Source organism: Typopeltis vanoorti, chromosome 12, assembly GCF_054136105.1.
Source record: "Typopeltis vanoorti isolate ZY-2024b chromosome 12, IOZ_Tvanoo_1.0, whole genome shotgun sequence".
Classification (NCBI taxonomy): domain Eukaryota; kingdom Metazoa; phylum Arthropoda; class Arachnida; order Uropygi; family Thelyphonidae; genus Typopeltis; species Typopeltis vanoorti.
Genome location: NC_143560.1, coordinates 108,894,792 through 108,913,117, shown reverse-complemented (window position 1 = coordinate 108,913,117; position 18,326 = coordinate 108,894,792). Strand labels below are relative to the sequence as shown.

At 35.8% G+C, this 18,326-nt stretch overlaps 1 protein-coding gene and 1 long non-coding RNA gene across 12 annotated transcripts in view; one reads left to right on the top strand and one right to left on the bottom strand.

Annotated features, from left to right (window-relative positions):
- The window catches only part of LOC150101128 (DGAT1/2-independent enzyme synthesizing storage lipids-like), a 178,860-nt gene that overhangs the window by 101,396 nt on the left and 59,138 nt on the right, over nucleotides 1–18,326 (top strand). For all 3 annotated transcript variants that reach the window (XM_090401209.1, XM_090401210.1, XM_090401211.1), the window contains one exon: nucleotides 9,254–9,317. In XM_090401209.1, the coding sequence (XP_090257335.1) occupies nucleotides 9,254–9,317 (64 nt within the window). The remainder of the gene's footprint in view (nucleotides 1–9,253; nucleotides 9,318–18,326) is intronic.
- Nucleotides 1–18,326, bottom strand: part of LOC150101129 (uncharacterized) — a 160,184-nt gene that overhangs the window by 83,183 nt on the left and 58,675 nt on the right. For all 9 annotated transcript variants that reach the window (XR_016549140.1, XR_016549139.1, XR_016549137.1 and 6 more), the window contains one exon: nucleotides 17,427–17,497. This is a non-coding gene — a long non-coding RNA (uncharacterized LOC150101129). The remainder of the gene's footprint in view (nucleotides 1–17,426; nucleotides 17,498–18,326) is intronic.

Here is an 18,326-nt window from a genome sequence, read left to right as displayed (position 1 = left end):
ACACAAGGAGAATAAGGTGTGGGCAGGAAGGTGATGAGTTTAGTAAGGAAAGAGAAATGGGCATATGAAAAGAGATTAGCTTAAGCAGGAAAGCAAAACTCCCTAGAGAACTGTATAGTTATGCTGCTGGTAAAAGAAAGGGTGATTAGGGAAGCCTGACTTGAGTTGCTAGAGATGGAACATGAGTCAGATCTGCTGAAGATATAGTGGAAATGTTCAATGAGTATTTTGTTAGTGTGTTTCATACAGGGAGGGTTAAGAGTAGGGTTGAATAGCAATAGGAAGGAGGGCAGAAGACTAACAGTTCAAGATTGGGAAATGTGTAGAATATTAAGTAACTTTGATGTTAATAAGGCTATGGGATATCACCATGTATATTATGAGAATGTGCAAAAGAGCTGATAGAATGATTGAATATGTTAGCAGAAATGTGTGAAGAGAAAGCAGTGCAGTTTGTGAAAGTCTGTGATGAGTCTTCAAGATTAATTGGATTATGTAAGAATGATGGGATGAATTGAATTTGAATGGTTTGCAGTAAGTCATCTTGAGAGGCTGCTGCTGTTGCTGGAAGGGAGGATAATGAGTGTAGGGAAATAGAGACTGAAGTGGTGCTTATGAATGGAGAAGTGGGGTAGCATGAGTGTAGAAAATGAGAGAACAAATGTGCCAGACAAACAGGGAAATAGAGAGCTCAGGATTGATAGGAGAACACATAAGAAAGGTAAGGTCGACGCCCAAAGAAGAAGTGAAAGTGTAGTAGTCAGTAAAGAAATGGAATGGCCTTGGATGTATGGAAGAACAGTTGGATTTGAAGAGGATATTGGGATGGGTGGGTAAGGAGGGAGGAATGGCTTGAGCAAGGTATGGACCTAGCTCAAGAAGTCACATCTAATAAGTGGTATCACTGATGCTTGTTATAGATCCAGAAATGAATTGTTATGTTTGTATATCAAAGCTAGAAGTATCAGAAACAAGGAGAATGAAATTGTTGCATTGACAGAGTTTAACCGAAAATTATTTGAATAACAAGACATGGTTGGACGAGGAAGACACCCCAACAGGAATAGTGATGGAAGGGTACGATATTTTTCGTGAAGACAGAAATGATAAAAAAGAAGTGGAATGTTGCTGATGATAGAAAGGGAATTATGCCCATTCATTATGCAAGGGAAAAATAGTAACAGTGGTTTTGAGGCAGTATTATTATTACTAACACCTCCAGGGAGTCCAAAGACTCATTGAGGGAGGGCACCTGCTCTACAACTCTGTCTCCACCAACCGCAACTACCTTCATCTACACCAATGCCATCTACCACCGACCACCACCACCACTAGTATTTTCACAGACAATCACAAACATCATGCCCACAGTAGGATTTGAACCCACAGCCTTTTGGCTGGAGAGCAAATACACTAACCACTCATCCAACCAGGCCGGCAGTATGGCATGAGATAGATGTGAGCAGTATGAAATACTTGTTGTCAGATGTTGCTATACACCTTGTAATGTGTAGAATAGTGACCATGAAATGTAGGCAAATTTACCAAGCAAATAGGAAAAAGTGATCAGTATGGGTGATTTTCATTATGGAGATATAGATTAAGATGATGAAATAGCATCTGGAAGTAAAGAAAATAATTTTTTGAGGGACAGCTACTTCAGGCAATATGTAACAGAGGGGATCGAGGGTCTTGGATCTGATTATCTCATCAAAAGATGTCATTATAAATGAGGTGTCAAATCTCCCTCCAGTCGGTGAGTGACCATAAAATAATTATCTGGGTGGTTGGCAGCCATGTGAGGAAAAGATATACATGGAACTACAAGGCTGGTGATTATGAAAAGCTCAGGAGACAGCTTTGCAGCTGTTGTGGAGTTGGATGGAAAGGAGATCAATGCTGGGCACTCTTCAAGAATTATCTAGTAGAAGCAATGTCTAAACGTATTTCAAGAGTCAGAAGGTTAAATAAGATAGGTGAGAAATTGTTGGCTGCAGAGATTAAGCTTGCAGTACAGAGAAAGGAAGCATTATTATGAAGATAACATAAGATGAGCACAAGAAACATGCAAGGAGGGTTACTCAGTTGGTAAGGGTGGCAAAGGTGCAGTATGAGCAATGGTTAGCTAATGAAGAAAAAAAAAACAAACTTCTAAATAGTTCTTTCGATGTGTAGCCAGCAGAAAAAAGAATTTATTTATTTATTCTTATGACAAAAGCAGCTACAGGTCAATGTCCAGGACCTCATCTGTCACCTCATGGATGTATGTCCTGGAGGCCACCACCATGAAATTGGTACTTCAGGCAGTCATTCACAATATGAGTCTGGGCCACAGTCATAATAAGGGTGTTCTGACAGTCTCCATTTATGCAGTAGATAGCCACATCTGCCCTGGTTAGTTCTGATCCTGTTGATAGATGCCCAAATCTTCTTAGAAAGGGCAAAACCAGGCTGCAGAGCAGGATCTTCAACCAGGAAACCATTTGTTGGAAGATTGTTGGACCAGTGTTCTCTCCACATGTCAGGTGTTGATGGTAAGGCAGCTGAAGAGAGTTCATCCATGGACCAGAAAGGGTTTCTTGATTTTAGGCAAAGACTAAGTGGATTTATGAGAGTCTGGTGCAGGGGCAGGTTGCTCATTACTTTATTAAATACTTTAATCGAGGCTTGTCTTCTCTGTATATTTGGTGGAGCACTGTTAGATAGGACAGGCAGCCAGGGGAGAGGGTACTTCTCAGTGTCCCACTAATTGTGTGCATGGTAGAGTTTAGCTGGGTGTCTATAATGTTAGTATGTGCACTTCTTTCCCAGACAGGGGCACAGTATTCTGCTACAGAGAATGCAAGGGCTAGTGTAGACGACCTTAAGACACAACCCCAGGTTGTTCCAGCAAGCCGTGAGATGATATTATTTCTCGCTTTAATTTTGTTGGACATGTTGGTGATGTGCTTTTTTATAGGTTAAGCTTCTGTCCAGGCTCACTCCAAGGTATTTCGGGTAAGGCTCATGTTCTACAATTTTACCATAAAAAGAGAGGTTGAGGTGTTGATTTGCCTCTGCATTGTTCAGATGGAATGCTGTGGACACAGTTTTTGTTGGATTTGGCTTCAGGTATACCACTGCTTGAAGTATACCTCCAGGATGTTCAGGTCTGTGTTCAAGGTTGTTTCCAGGTTGGCAAAGGAGATAGATTGGTGTAGGAGCACAAGATCATTGGCATATATATATATATTTGCTTGAGATGTAGATGTTAAATAGTAAAGGGGATAACATAGAGCCCTGTGAAAGATGGCTGTGGAGGAATCTGGACCTGCTCTTTTTTCCACCAATATGGACCCGGATCTTTCTGTTGGAGAGAATGGATTCAAAAAGCTGGAAAGTTGTTTTGCATCTTATGATATAGATTAGCTTTAGGAGGAGGCCCCTCCTAAGGTTGCTGTGACCAGGTCCCGGCCCCTCCTCATGGCCACGATCTGGTCACAGCCACTTCCTTCCCAGCCTGAAGCCAGCTTGTTCAATTGGGAGTGCTCATCAAAAGAGCACTCCCGATTGAACAAGTGGGAGTGCTCTTTTGATGAGTGGTGAAATTCTTTTAAGGAGAATTCATTCAAAGAGCTTAAAGGTGGAGCAAAGCAAGGAGGTAGGTCGTAGATTTTTGACATTATTCGAATCTTTTCCTGGTTTGGGTATAGCAATTATTTTGGCTTCCTGACCATGTCTGACCTCGTTGGCCGAGATGTTTTAGAAACTCAGGGAGGACACCATCCAGTTCTGCAGCCTTGCCATTCTTGGCAAGTTTTAAGGCTTCCTGTACCTCTTCAAGAGAGACTGGCTGTAGAAGTTCAGGAAACTCGGAGGCCATCTTCAGATTTTTTTTCTGATGGAAGATTGCACAGTTATTTTCCTGGTAGAACTGGGACTTATCTTGGAGGTTTTCAGTAAATGATTAGCCATTTGATCAAGAGTTATCTCTGGTGGTTTGTATGTTGTTGGTTCTACCCTGTCCCCTAATTTTCTCAGAAGTGATCAGCTTTTCCGGCTAGATTTGGTGAAGTCAAGTTCATGGATGGTTGAGATCCATCTCTTTCCTTTCTGTTTTTGTCGAGCGTTGCTACAAGCTCCTTAGCAATAGTTGGGTGTTCAGTTTTTCATATTTGGCTAAACATTCCTCGGTATTCCATACTCCAGCATGGGATGTATTGTTTTCTGTAGCCTCTAGGAATAGAGGCTTTGGCTGCAGTTTTGATTAGTTTGACAAATCTGGCAATTAGGGGTGAATGGTATTGCTGTAATGATTTGCTCAATTTGCTTCTCAAATACATTCTAGTTGGATCTGCGAAGGTTCCATCTAGTGATTGGTGTTCTGATGATTGGGATTGATGTGCCTGTCTCTATTAGTGTAGGACAGGCACATCAATCTCAAGATGGTTCTGGTTGTTGGCAGAGGATGGTCTTCAGAGTCTTTAGAGACTATGCAGAGATCAGGGTGTAGGTTCTGTTCCATCTGGCTGAGTGAAGAGTGCCTTCTTTCTTGGTGTCGTATATCAAATACAGGTTATATGTATCCATCCAGTTAACTAGATTATCACCATCTTAGTTGTTAGAGGAATAACCCCACGTGGTGTGATGAAAAGTTGAAGTCATCAACATAGATAGCAGGGTGAGGTGGCAGCCAGTCCATCTGGTCAGGCCAGGATTGTGATGATGTAGATAGTGGTATTTTGAATTTTAATGCTTATATGGAGTATTCTGCTTCAGGCACACGTTGAGTTATGTCCTTGATGTGGGAAGGCATGAAAGAGGATCTTTGGATGAGTTGTGTAAATTTCTTAATTTTTCAGTTTGAAGGCTGCCTTAATATTGTATTTATGTAGTGTTCTATCTATTTTTTCTGATATTACCAAGAATTAGATCTGGGATCTTTAGTCTATTGAGAGCTGTGTTGGGCACGTGGGTTTCCTGGAGATCCGGGACATCAATCGTTTTGTCTTTGGCTATTTTTCTAATGACTTTGGCTTTGGATTTAGATAGTCCTCCTATGTTTAAGGAACAAATCTTGAGAGCATGTTGTTTAGGAGACTGTAACTTATTTTTAGAAGCTTGCACTCCTCCCAAACAAGTAACGCAATCCTTGTTATTCTGGGAGACAATCAAGCTGGCATGGAGTTTTTTGTGTTTTATCATGGTTGCTGCAAGTGATCCAGGAGGCTTGGTACTTTTAGATGCCTAGTTTAAGACATTAGCTTCATGTTACCAGCGTTACATCTCTGGGGCTTCTTGTATCTGAAGCACCAGCAATGTACCACAAGGGTGGCACTACTGGCAGGGGGTGGGGCAGAGAACATTGATAGTGGAAGAGGAGAGACTGACTGTGAGTGAACAAGAGATATGAGGAATAGAGCAACCTTGATATAATAAGGCTGGAACTTACATATGATATATCACCATGTGTTTTGAGAGAATGTAACAGTAAGTTAACATCAGTCTTGACATACTTGTTTGAACGAGTCTTACACTGGGTCAAGTTCCAAAGGAGTGGAGAGAAAGCAAGATTGTTAAAAAACGTTTAATTTTCTTGACCAAAAAGCTCTGGAAAAACTTTTATTGGGATTATATTGATCAAGTGTATATAATAAACAACTAAGTTAGACCAACTAGTTTCACCCAACTAAGTCTGTTGGCATCTTCAGGGTACATAACTGATGTAAGGCACTAAAAAGTAAAAAACTGTTACAAACTAAAATCAACCGATTCCAATTATATTAAACAAAGAACAGAGCACGTACAATACATTCATAGAGCGTGGATGATCTCACTTGTTGTTATTTAGGAACGTTCTATAGTTGGCACTATAATTCAGTTCTGGCGAGTTGAAGGATCTGATAAGGGTCTTCCAGATCACGGGCAAGATTAGTCCTTGGTTCCTGTTAAGGTTTTGTGTAACTGTTGTGGCCTCCTTAAAGGAGGCCACAACATTATATACACTTGATCAATATAATCCCAATAAAAGTTTTTCCAAAGCAAGATTGTTCTGCTTTCTAAGGGAGGTGACAGAACTAAGGCTTCAAATTATGGGCCAATCTGGGTGTCAGATGTTCTGATTAAAGTGTTGGAAAAATAGTGACAATCAGGATCCAAAACTGTTGATAAGAGTGGTATTCTCTTTGAAGGGCAGCATGAAATTGTTAAATGAAGGTCATGTTTTAGTAATCTCTTTACTTATTACAATAAGGTGATGGGTGCACTGGACGAGGAAGATGGATACACAGTAGTATACTTGGATTTATAAATGCTTTTGATAGATTGCCAAATGATAAGTTGATAGTTAAACTAGAATGGATGGGGGTTGATATTAGATTAGTGTATTGGATTGAAAATTGGCATCAGCAATTGTATATAGGGAAGCAATATCCCAGAAGAGGAAAAGTCACTAGTGGTATGCCTCAAGAGTCTGTTTTAGGGCCATTGCTTTTAGATGATGCAAAGTTGGGAAGAACTATGAAAAATATGGTCAATAACAGATGCAGATGTTATTGCTTTATAGGAGGACTTGAATAGATTAAGTGAATGTGCACAGAAGTGGGGTTGCAAAATGTAAGAGTTTAAAATTTGGAACAGAAAGATGGGATGTAGAGTATACATTTGGTGGGGATATATTGTAGGAAGTGGAGGAAATAAGAGTTCTGAGTGTGATGGTGGATAGGAATCTAAAATTTAGAGGACACATTTCTAAAATTGTGAGGACAAAACAATGAATTTTGCAATGTTATCATCAGTGTAATTAACTGTGGAAATGGCTGGTGTGGAGTACTAGTGGAATACCAAGTTGCAAATGAGCAGCAAGATACACATAATTTATTGTATATATCCTTTCTTCATTATCACTCAAAAGTGATAATGATACCTCATTATCACTTTTGCCAGCTAGCGGAAGATTTAACACTTCATTCACAATAACATCCTCTGATGCAATGATTAATCCAAGACTATTCTCATGTTTTTCATTAAAAAAAGTATGCGAATTTCACCTATGAAAGGTTGTAAGCAAATCATAAGCAGGATGGTGATTTTCCACCAGGCAAAAGAAATTTTTAAAAAAATGGAATTCGAACCCACATCCTGCTGGATGGAGAGTGGCACATGCAGTTCACTTGGCCAACCATGCTGACATAGCATTCCTTCTGTTAATACTGCCTGAGGTAGTTCACCCTCAGAAACTCAATAAATTCATTTTTCTTGCTTCTAGATGCTATCTTTGCATTTGAATCTATATTTCAATGTTAAAACCATTCATAATGATCATCCTCTTCTTGTTCAATACTAAACCAATTTACCAATTTTCTGCCTGGTTGGCTACGTGGATAACATCTCTGCTTACCATCCAGCATGGAAAACATCCATGTCATGTGAAATTTAAACTGCGAGTTCAAATTGCACTATCGTATATATTTTGCGAATGTGTTCAGGTGGAAGATGATTTTCATAAATGAGTACGAGACACCCTACTTATTGGAGTCCTGAGGCATCTTAAAATAAAGTTCTGTGTTTAGGTGGGATTCATACCAAAAAAAAAAACCTTTCTGCATCATCCCCTCACACCATATTGCTCAAAATCACTGGTTTTTCCCTTTTATCTCACCTTATGCAATACAATTATACTCTGTATATGTCACTATTCAGTTACTATGTTGACACTGAAAGGTTAGCAAACACTGCCTCATCTCTGATATACTTACTGCTTTCAGAATGAAATGGAGTCCTGAGGCATCTTAAAATAAAGTTCTGTGTTTAGGTGGGATTCATACCAAAAAAAAAAAAAAAAACCCTTTCTGCATCATCCCCTCACACCATATTGCTCAAAATCACTGGTTTTTCCCTTTTATCTCACCTTATGCAATACAATTATACTCTGTATATGTCACTATTCAGTTACTATGTTGACACTGAAAGGTTAGCAAACACTGCCTCATCTCTGATATACTTACTGCTTTCAGAATGAAATGGAGTCCTGAGGCATCTTAAAATAAAGTTCTGTGTTTAGGTGGGATTCATACCAAAAAAAAACCCTTTCTGCATCATCCCCTCACACCATATTGCTCAAAATCACTGGTTTTTCCCTTTTATCTCACCTTATGCAATACAATTATACTCTGTATATGTCACTATTCAGTTACTATGTTGACACTGAAAGGTTAGCAAACACTGCCTCATCTCTGATATACTTACTGCTTTCAGAATCACTTAAACTTTTTGGTTCGCTGTTAATTTCTTCAGTTATACAAAAGAATGAATTTACAATCAAGCATTCTTTGGATTTCTTTATTATTCAAATCTTTCCCCATTTTCATCAAGATTTTTAAAAATTTTCCATCAATAAGTAAAGGCAGGAAAATAATCTCATAAATATTTTTATCAACTGAAAAAAAAAATCCAATTAAAATGAAATAGAGAAACATACAAACATCACATGCATGAAAATTTTCTGAGAATTGCTCATGGTCAAAAAAGGGGCACAAATTTGGTACAAGTATTTAAAAGGATCAAGAACTTGGTCACTGAAAGGTATAGATTCAGAATTTTTTTCAAAGCAAATGACACCAGAACACACAAAGTCCAGTAGAAGAAAATAGCTTTCCAGCTGACAGCTTGATATCAAGCAGATAGAGATGACATTCTTTCCTGGACTGGTGACCAAATGTAAATATACCATTTAAGGTGAGCAGACAATAAACTGTGCAGTAGCATCACACAAACTCTCATGCTGAAAAAGCAATATCTCCTCCCTCCCCCGCTTTTTTTCTTTTTTTGACTTTAATAAATTTGGCAGTTTCTGAGTAAAACATAATAAATTCAACCCCTCTTCCCCAAAAAAATCTTCTCTTGCATAACAATTCCAGCTGCACACCAGAGATTATCATAGAACAGTTTTAGACTGGATGTTCTGTCATACTGTCTGGATCTTGTCCCACTTTCTTTTTTTTTTTCTTTTTGAAGTTTAGAGATTGAATGAGGTTGTTGTTGATAGTCATAGTATATATCCAACAGAAAGAGAACCTCCCAACAAGGAATACCACCTTATTTTTATTTCCAAATAACATAAAGCTATACATATATTCTCTGTATGAGAAAATGGATGTCTGACTTCTAGCATTTAAATTTAAACTGGTACATAATGTTTGTAAATAAAATATGCAAAGATCCATGTATATATATCACCTATATGCTGTAAGCAGACTATTTTATATTTTATTAGCCCATCATTCCTGTCTTTACTAGAAATATCCGAGAAGCATTTTCCACTGTTTCATTTGGAAAAAGTAAGTAGTATGAAATTTTCAGATAATTTATTAATTAATGTTCCAGGAATTAATCTGTTGTTCTGTTTATGCTAGCATATTTGAATGCCACTTCTTAATATTAAGCAAAGGTGATGGAATCATACCAGGCGATAAAAAATATTAATTATTATTGTTATTATTAATATTATCATATCACCCTGAATGCGATTGAGTCAGCAGACTAATTCTGGAAGGTCTACTCAATCAACAATTTATCATATTCAATTTATTCAATTGATCATATTGAACCTTAAACTTCTTAACACTCCTAGCACTTAGAATGTGTTCCACTCACCTACAATTTTCCATGTAAAAAAAAATTGCTATTCACACCCTTCTTTACCACGGCTATCAGAAATAACTTCTTGTTCTTTCTATCTCATTTTCCACTGTTTTTATAATGCTCTGTGTATTAATCAGATAAAATAAGTCCCCCCCTTCAGAAACTCAAGATTTTCATCCTGCATACAGACAAATCAGTCTTCATAACACACACAATTTAGAGACAAAAAATACTAGTAGTGGTGGACAGTAGATGGCATTGGTGTAGATGATGATGGTAGTATTAGGGGTTTCTGTATTGGTGAATTAAGTGGCATAAATGGAGAGTTGTAGAGTAGGTGCCCTCCCTCAATGAGTCCTTGGGGGTGTCACGAAATAATAATAAAATCCCCTCATAAATTTAAACATCTCTATTATGTTCCTCTTTCCACCAAACATTGCAATTACATTCCTTTAACCTGCTCCAGAGTCCCATAATGACTTGGTCACTTGTTTCTGGACCTTCTCCAGTGTTTGCACATCACAAAAATTAAGTTGCGAAATCTGAGTACAGTAGTCTATGTGTGGGTCTGACTAATGCTTTTTACAGAAGCTCAACAACCCCTTATCCTTACTTGTCAATGTACTCCTTATCATAACAGCAATGTGATGTGCAGTCTTTACAACACTTGCACTGTATCCTCGAAACTTCAGCTACTATCAACCATTGCCTCCAAGTCTTCAAAAGATTTCAAAGCTAAAAAGCTGTTCAAATCATCCTGAAGGGAATAAAACATCAGCAACACTCCATATAATTCTTCACAACTTTGCATCATCAACAAAGAGAAACCCTCCAGTCAGTCCACATTCAGAGAGCCAATCTCCAATTCATCTAACCACTCTATTATTCACTCCTATTCTCTGCAGCTTCTACCCAACCTATCATGAGGTCATCTATCAAATGCCTTTGCCAAGTCGAACAGTATCAACTGTATACGAATCCCCCTTATTCCATCTTATCATAAAATAAAAGTAGATTAAAATAAAATTACCATTTACAAACCCACACTGGCTATTATAAAGAATCTTATTCTCATCATCTCAATTCTGTATTATATTCCAATCCCACTCTCATTGAGGTCATCCCAATAACATCATAATTCTATAGTCTAGTTGTTATAATACACCTTTCTTTCTGGTTTGACCATTCTTTCTCTGATCCTGACTCTAATTTCCATTCATCTCCCTCTCATCTTCATACATTCCATCACACTCACTCCTGCCATAATCATTTCTTCATCCTTGTATCCATCTTCCTCCTCTTCTTCCATAAGCTTCACAATCTCTCTCTCTCTCTAAGGATCTTAGCTACACTATATTTATCTTGGCTGTAAACTCTCAGCAAATAAGGCACATAACCCAGCCATCTTGCCATTCATTATCTCTGCTCTTCTTCTTGACCCAATTATCATATCTAGGCAACACACTAACCACTTTCTCAGATTTCTATCCATGTTCCTTTTTTTTTTCTTTTTTCCCCACTATTTAAGTTATTTATGCTCACAACTACTACTAATTCTGATTCCTGTTCCTTCCATGCAAAACATCAATTACTTGTCTCAATGTTTCATCTGGAAAATGTTTTATGCTCGCCTGTTATTCACCATACCTTCAGTGATTGAATCCTCACATAATGTTACACAATTATCCTTTGACACTTGCTTCATACTACTAACTTCCTCCTTTTCATTTGCATTAGTCAATCTCTTCTTTAGACTTTCAGTCCTTATTTTCCAGATACTTCATTTTTATCAATTCTTTTTGAAGATTTTCCACTCCATTTCCAGTGCTTTCATTACCAGCACTTTCATCCACTTTCTAACTACTCCTGGCAAATGCTATGCTTCTACCTATCATCACATTTCCATCACGCATTAATACTTTCCTTCTTTTCATTCACCCTAATAGTCTATAAACTTTTTGCATTTTTTGATATATGCATATAACAATTTTTGCAGTTTATCCCCTGAGAAAAATCTAGGGTACAACTTAATCTTCGAGGTGAAGCTTTCTGCACTGCTGACATGCACTGCATTATGAATGCCATTTTCAGAATGTCTAACACTAAAAAGAAAACAAATGGCAACAACCCACAACCTAAAAAAAATAAGATAACAAACACCAACCATTGAAGAATCTCTGTATCCAGCTAGAAAAAACAATGAAGCACTATTATAAGAAAAAAAAAAAAAAAACACACATTTACGATTTAAACCAATTTTTCTCGGCACAGTTCAAAACACTTCTGCATTCAACACTAGTGACATTATCTTCTGCTAATTTTTTTTTTTTTTATAATAAATCCTAATAAATTTCAAAGCTAGTAAGAAATTTTCAAATATCTTTACCATAGTGAGATTTGGTAGCTGACTGAGAAATGCCTTCAGTTTGCTGCCAATGGGTGACAAAGCAAAGCCATTACCCATTGAGCTACTAAAGCCAACAAAACTTGTATGCTAATAATAATGGAATAGATTTAACTGAAGATATGCAGCTATTTGCAGATGATATGAAGTTGAAGTGAAGAACTATGAGCAGAAAAGCATGTATTGTGACCTTACAGGAGGATATGAATAATCTATATGAGTTTTAGGTGAGTGGAGCTGCTGCCAGTTCAATATTGTAAAGTGCAAGGTTTGGAAATTGGATAATTCAAAATGAGATGCAAAATATACAAGTGGTGGAAAATTTTGAGAGTTGGAGTAGATGAGAAATTTGCAAGTAGTGATGGATAGGGACTTTGAAGTTTAGGAATCATGTTACTAAAACTATAAAGACATCATAACTGATTATGGCAATGATGAGGAGGACCTTGATATGTAGAAATAAAGAGGTTATAGTTTCATTGTATAAAGTTTTGAGAAGGTAACTCTATGCTGATTTTGTTACCTAGATTCATGGAGAAGAGAATATTTTGGAGAGCCCAGAAATAATTGACTAAAGTTTCCTGTTGACTTTGGTTTTCTGTCTGTGATTCATCAGAATTTCAGGTTACAAAATCTATGCAGTGTCCAGAGATAACATAAGTAATACTTAATGGTTTGATATACACTGATACAATCATACTTATCACAACTTGTCAGCATTCCTCTTATCATTGCCAATCTTTTGTGCAGTCTTCCTAATTCTTATGAGTCTCCTATCCTGTAATGTTAGTTCAACCCCTTATTCATTATCACTTAGATCTCTTCTCCTTCTTTACTTTCTGCAGTGCATTCCCACTAATATGTTCCCTCTGCTCTGATCAAACACTAAGCCTTGCACCAGTATAACCACTGTGTCATTCCATTCAAAAGCCATACAAAAAAAGTCTGATGGGATCTCCCCAAAGGAAGATCCTATCCGAACTATATCATCAATATGATATGATATTGATAAGATGTATTGAACTGTATCATCAATATATAGATTAAATATTGGTTCAAGTATGCTCTTGTTTTCCTACTTTTCAAAAACACTTTCAGCCCATATGTACACAGTCAGTAAAGTTGACAGAAATAAGCTTGCTGATGTCTGTCCGATAACCTTATCCACCTATTGTATCAAATATGACTACATCTATCTCTTGATGAGTTTTTCAAATTAATGGTATAATCCAATAATGGATTAACTGTAACAGATATGATGTTTGAAACCAAATGATGTCAAATGAATCATTGTACTTAAAATTTCCTAGACCAGACTTAATTTGTATTGTTAAATAGTTTAACATTTTCCTATATGTTATTTACATTGTTCCCAGAAGATATAAATCAACTGTGTAAAAAAAAAAAAATGTTTTTTTTAGCAGACATTTAAAAGAGTAGACATTTTTTTACATATATCTAGTTTTTAAAAAACGTGATGTGATTTATTATTGGACATACAATATTAATACACTACTTTATTAAAATGCTGCAGTGGAATAAAATATTTTAATCATGTTCTTTTGTTTTGGATGAAGTTTGCATAAGTTATTTTTGTGCATTTTTTTTCCAATTTTCTTTGATAATTATTCTTTGTTAAAGATTTTTTTTTTATGAAAACTTAATGTGATTAAATAACATTCATTGAAATGTTATACAAAAATTAGAGCCTCCATAGCTCACAGATAACAAAGATGCTGTTTGGTTGGAAAGATCTGGATTTGAATCCTATGCAAAAAACCGTTCTAGTAGATTTTCATCAGAAGATGACTTAGCTGATTTCAGGTAGAAGAATTTTTTCCTCTCAGAAACCTTGAGTTTTCGTCCTCAAGACAAACAAAGAAAGCCAGAGAATACATGCAATTCACAAAGATACAGACTTTTCATGTATGATTAAGTACTCTCGCATAGTATCAGTTTTTTTTTTTTTTTGTGGCACGTAGATAGGCTTGAATGTGAGCAATTGCATTATGCAAGCACCAACAATCATTTATTATTGGGTATAATTTTAAAATTGTAACAGGCAAACACAAAGAACTAAAGTTCAAATTCTAATTTGGTGCTATCTTTTGTGGATAAAAAAGAAGTTTACAAGTATTAAGTCAATCTAAAATGACTGTCTTCCTAGATTTTTGGTAAATTAACACGCTCATACTGAGAAATATTTCATAACTGCTGCTGATTCCAAAAACAGTCTCTCCAACTTTTAACAACTTCTGTGTAGCACTTCAGTTTTCTTCTATCAAATCTTGTGTGAACAGATGCCTAAAGCCTTGTCTACCAGTCCCAACTAGCAATTACAATGGTGGTAAATGTCTCTGAAATGGATGTCAGCAGACTTTCCTGTCCATCCACAGTAGACAAGTTTATAGGTACGGGACACTCCTGGATGTGATAAAGGATGGAGTTTGTCCTTGGGTGAACCGATGAAGGGTGCTAGCTTGATATATGATTTGAGTATGCAGCTTATATTTATTAAGCACTCTAGCTAGGGCCAGATTTAAGGTTGCTGTGTCCCTTAAGCTACAAATTTTAAGAAGCTATAACTTCACTAAGTAAATTTTATGTCTGATAGTTTTTTGGAAGCTCTTGTAATGATGTGGGGTCCTAAACTGTACCCTGTCTAACTTATGCATAGCATGACCCCAGCTATACTTTTGATGCATCGTGAATATATGTGATAACTTTGCTGTGGTTTTGTGTTGGGGGGTGAATTAAGTCATTTAGTATTTTAACTGTTTTTGTGGTTAGCCACTTGCTAAAAATATGTGGCAATATCAGGTGGGTTCAGTGGCAAGAACATCAGAATAGATAGCCCTGGCTCTGTGAGTGTTTTTAGGATACCATATTGCTGGGCTGAATGATGGTGCAATTGCTTGTATAAATATCTTTAAGTGTATTGGCTTTCTATAAATAGAAAAAAGGTAATGAACTGTTTGAAAGATGTGACTGAACTGCTATTTAAATGCACTGTGTCTAATGAGACTGGACCATGAGGCCATATAGCAAACACATCATCTACATAGTGCAGCTAGACCATTGGCTACACTGTGATGTATATTTCTGACAAGGATCTATACCTAATTTTTGTAAATATGCAAAAGCATACGACAAGGTACCAAGAAAAAAGTTTTCCAAAATGCTACAAGTCTATGGTGTAAGTGGAACATTGTATAGAGCAATACAGTCTGTATTTAAATTCTAAGTCATTATTTATAATTGAAGGTAGTAAAGGAAGAATGGTTTGATGTAAAATCAGGTGAGACAAGGGTGCATACTATCTCCACTCTTATTCATCAACTATACAGATAACATTATGAAAGAAAGTGGTATTAAACCTGATATCAGAATTAGAAGTATGCAAGTTAGCTCTTTGCTTTATGCAGATGATGTTGTACCCCTAATTAAATATAGAGCAAGTCTCCATGATTTGTTAATATTTGACTCCCCATACACCACTCCTGTCCATCAGCCATTCTCTTGTCCAAATTACCAGCTTCATATCCATCCACATTTGTTCCAATTTATGCTATAGAGTTCTATGTGGAATCCTGCTTACCTATTCAAAGTTCAGTAGAATTACAGCTTAGCCATTTCTTTTATCCAACTCAGTTGTCACTTTATTATAAAAAAAAAGTAAGCAAATTACTAAGGTAAGACCTATCCTTGACTAAACCATGTTACCCCCAATAACATATCATATTCCTGTCTACCCAATCCTGGACTGCCTTTTACCAACTTCTCAAATAATAATAATAAAAAAAAGACGTATGAAAATTTCCTCTAGAGTCACACAATAGCCTTTTCTTATGGTTGTCTAGCATTGTGGTACAGGAAATATCGTTACAAGGCTATACAGTTACTCAAATACCTTCTTGCTGATTTCAAGACTGAATTTTTAAATATTGATTTATAAACATTAATGCTCCAGAAGATTCTTTTTTAGTTTAAAAATTCATTGGGTGCTTATGACTTTTTTTTTTTTTTGTAGGATTCTCATTTCCATTAATATACAGCTAATGTTTAACTCCTGCCACATGTGTTAAATATATATATGATGCATTCACACTGATTCAGAATTTATGCTCAATGTAAACTATTCTGTTTCTCCTTCTTCGTGTATCTCCCTTCTCTTTCTCAAACCAATTATAAGTAACTTTGGGGTTGATTTCAGTTTTTATTTACTGTTTCAGTAGAAAATTCATTATATTTTACTGTTTCAAAATATAAATAATAACACTAAATTAAACTTGTCAAGAAATTATATTCTTGTTTAATCATTTATCCAAGTGTAAGCAAAGAAAGTTTGTGTGTGAAGTATATTCACATGCAAACTTTCTAGACTACTTGTATATAGAGGCTGATGACTTCAATAGCTCATAATGCATAGCAATATACATACACGTCCAAAAGGATGTGTACTTTAAATTATGGGTTACTAAGGCAATTGATGTGAAGTTATCAGCATCTGTATACAAGTAGCCTAGTCATGAAGACACTTCACATGCAAACATTTTTGCTTACACCTGGACAAAGGATTAAACAAGAATATAATTTCTTAGCAAGTTCGATTTAATTTGTAGCCAAGTGAAAAAACTTTTTACAAGTAATAATACTGTTGTCTCTGTTAAAATATGTGCCTCTAAACTGGACTATCCTTTTGTAATTTTTATTCTAGCATATTTTCTTTCTCTCCTGATATTTCACTCACTTTGGAATAAGGAACCATTGAAATTATCTTAATTTTTGAAAAATACAGTAATCCCTCAATTATCCAATCACAGTTGGGGAACAGTCTGCTATTTGGATAATTTGAAGGACTGGATTTGCTAGCATGGCTGGCAGAGTAGTTAGTGTATCTACTTTCCAGCTCACAGGCTGTTGGTTCAATTCCCAACATGATGGGCATGGATACTTATGATTAGGTGAGACCACTGCTCCACTTGTTGGAGACCTGAGTAGCTCTAAAATGTTCCATGTTTGGTTTCTAGAGCAGAATTTCTGGACTATAAAAATACAATATTACAAAATACAAAAATATATAAAAAGACAAAATATATATTAAAATATAAAATTAATAAACAATAGAAAAAATCTTTAGACTACCCACAGTACTAAGGTACTATATGTTTTCTACCTTTCATTGGTGGGAGTTATATTGTGTTTTATTCTTTATCTGTAGACTCACGCTGTGCCATGCAGGTTTTTGAAATCAGATCCGACAGAACAGAGGAGTTATCTTTATTCCCATAGTCCCCTAAGTTTGTATATTGTGTCTGTTCTTCTGGCCAGTTTGCCTGTTTTGCAAACTGGCCAGAAGTTTTTTGAAAAACTCTGCAACTTTCATAAAAGACTAACTCACCTTCAGATGAAAAGCCCTGATAAAGATTCTTCGTGTCATAGAAGATGAGATTCAAATCCAGGTCTTTTCAACTGGGGAGGAAAAAAGTTACAGTTATATAGTGCTGTACCAGAAGTCAGCTAACACATTCAAAGGTCATTAAAGTGAAGGTTCCTTCTTGTGAAGATTGAATAATTGAGAGATCAGTGTACATACTCCTGGTATGTTTTTTCAATATAAAAATTTGTTTTATATTTATGTAATTGAAAAAGTTATTGTTCTGAGTTTTGGTGAGTTTTTTCACTTTTTTCGTTTTTTCACAAAAAAGGAGTTCTTATTTGGAAAAAAAAAAAAAAAAAAAAGCTATGATGCATAAAATTGTTTTTATATATTTTTAGTTATTGCTGTGTTTGCTCAGTTATTCAACTTTCAAGCAACAAACTTTCAATTAATTTGCCCTTGAATGGATTAGTGTATCAATGAGCTTATAGTATAGTACCATGTAATTTCAGTTAAACTCTTCAATTAACTGATTTTCCACTGTTATCACATAATCGAGATATTATATTATTATATTATAATTAATATAATTATAATTATAATAAATATATAATCATAACAACTATATTATTATTAACATAACTGTTAATTTTAAGGAAAGAACAACGTATATTATTATATTAACTAAATAACTTTAATTAATACTTCCAATATTTCGGTAATGTTACATTACCATCTTCAGAGAACATAAAAATTAATGAAATGTGCATGCAGGCACTAACACTGAGCAAAAATGGCTGAAGAAAACAACTGAAGTCAGTTGAATAATGATATTATTATTATTATCATCATTATTGACCTCCATGAAATCCAAAGTCATCACAGAAAGTCTCCACTATTATTACAAAAAAAAAAATGCTT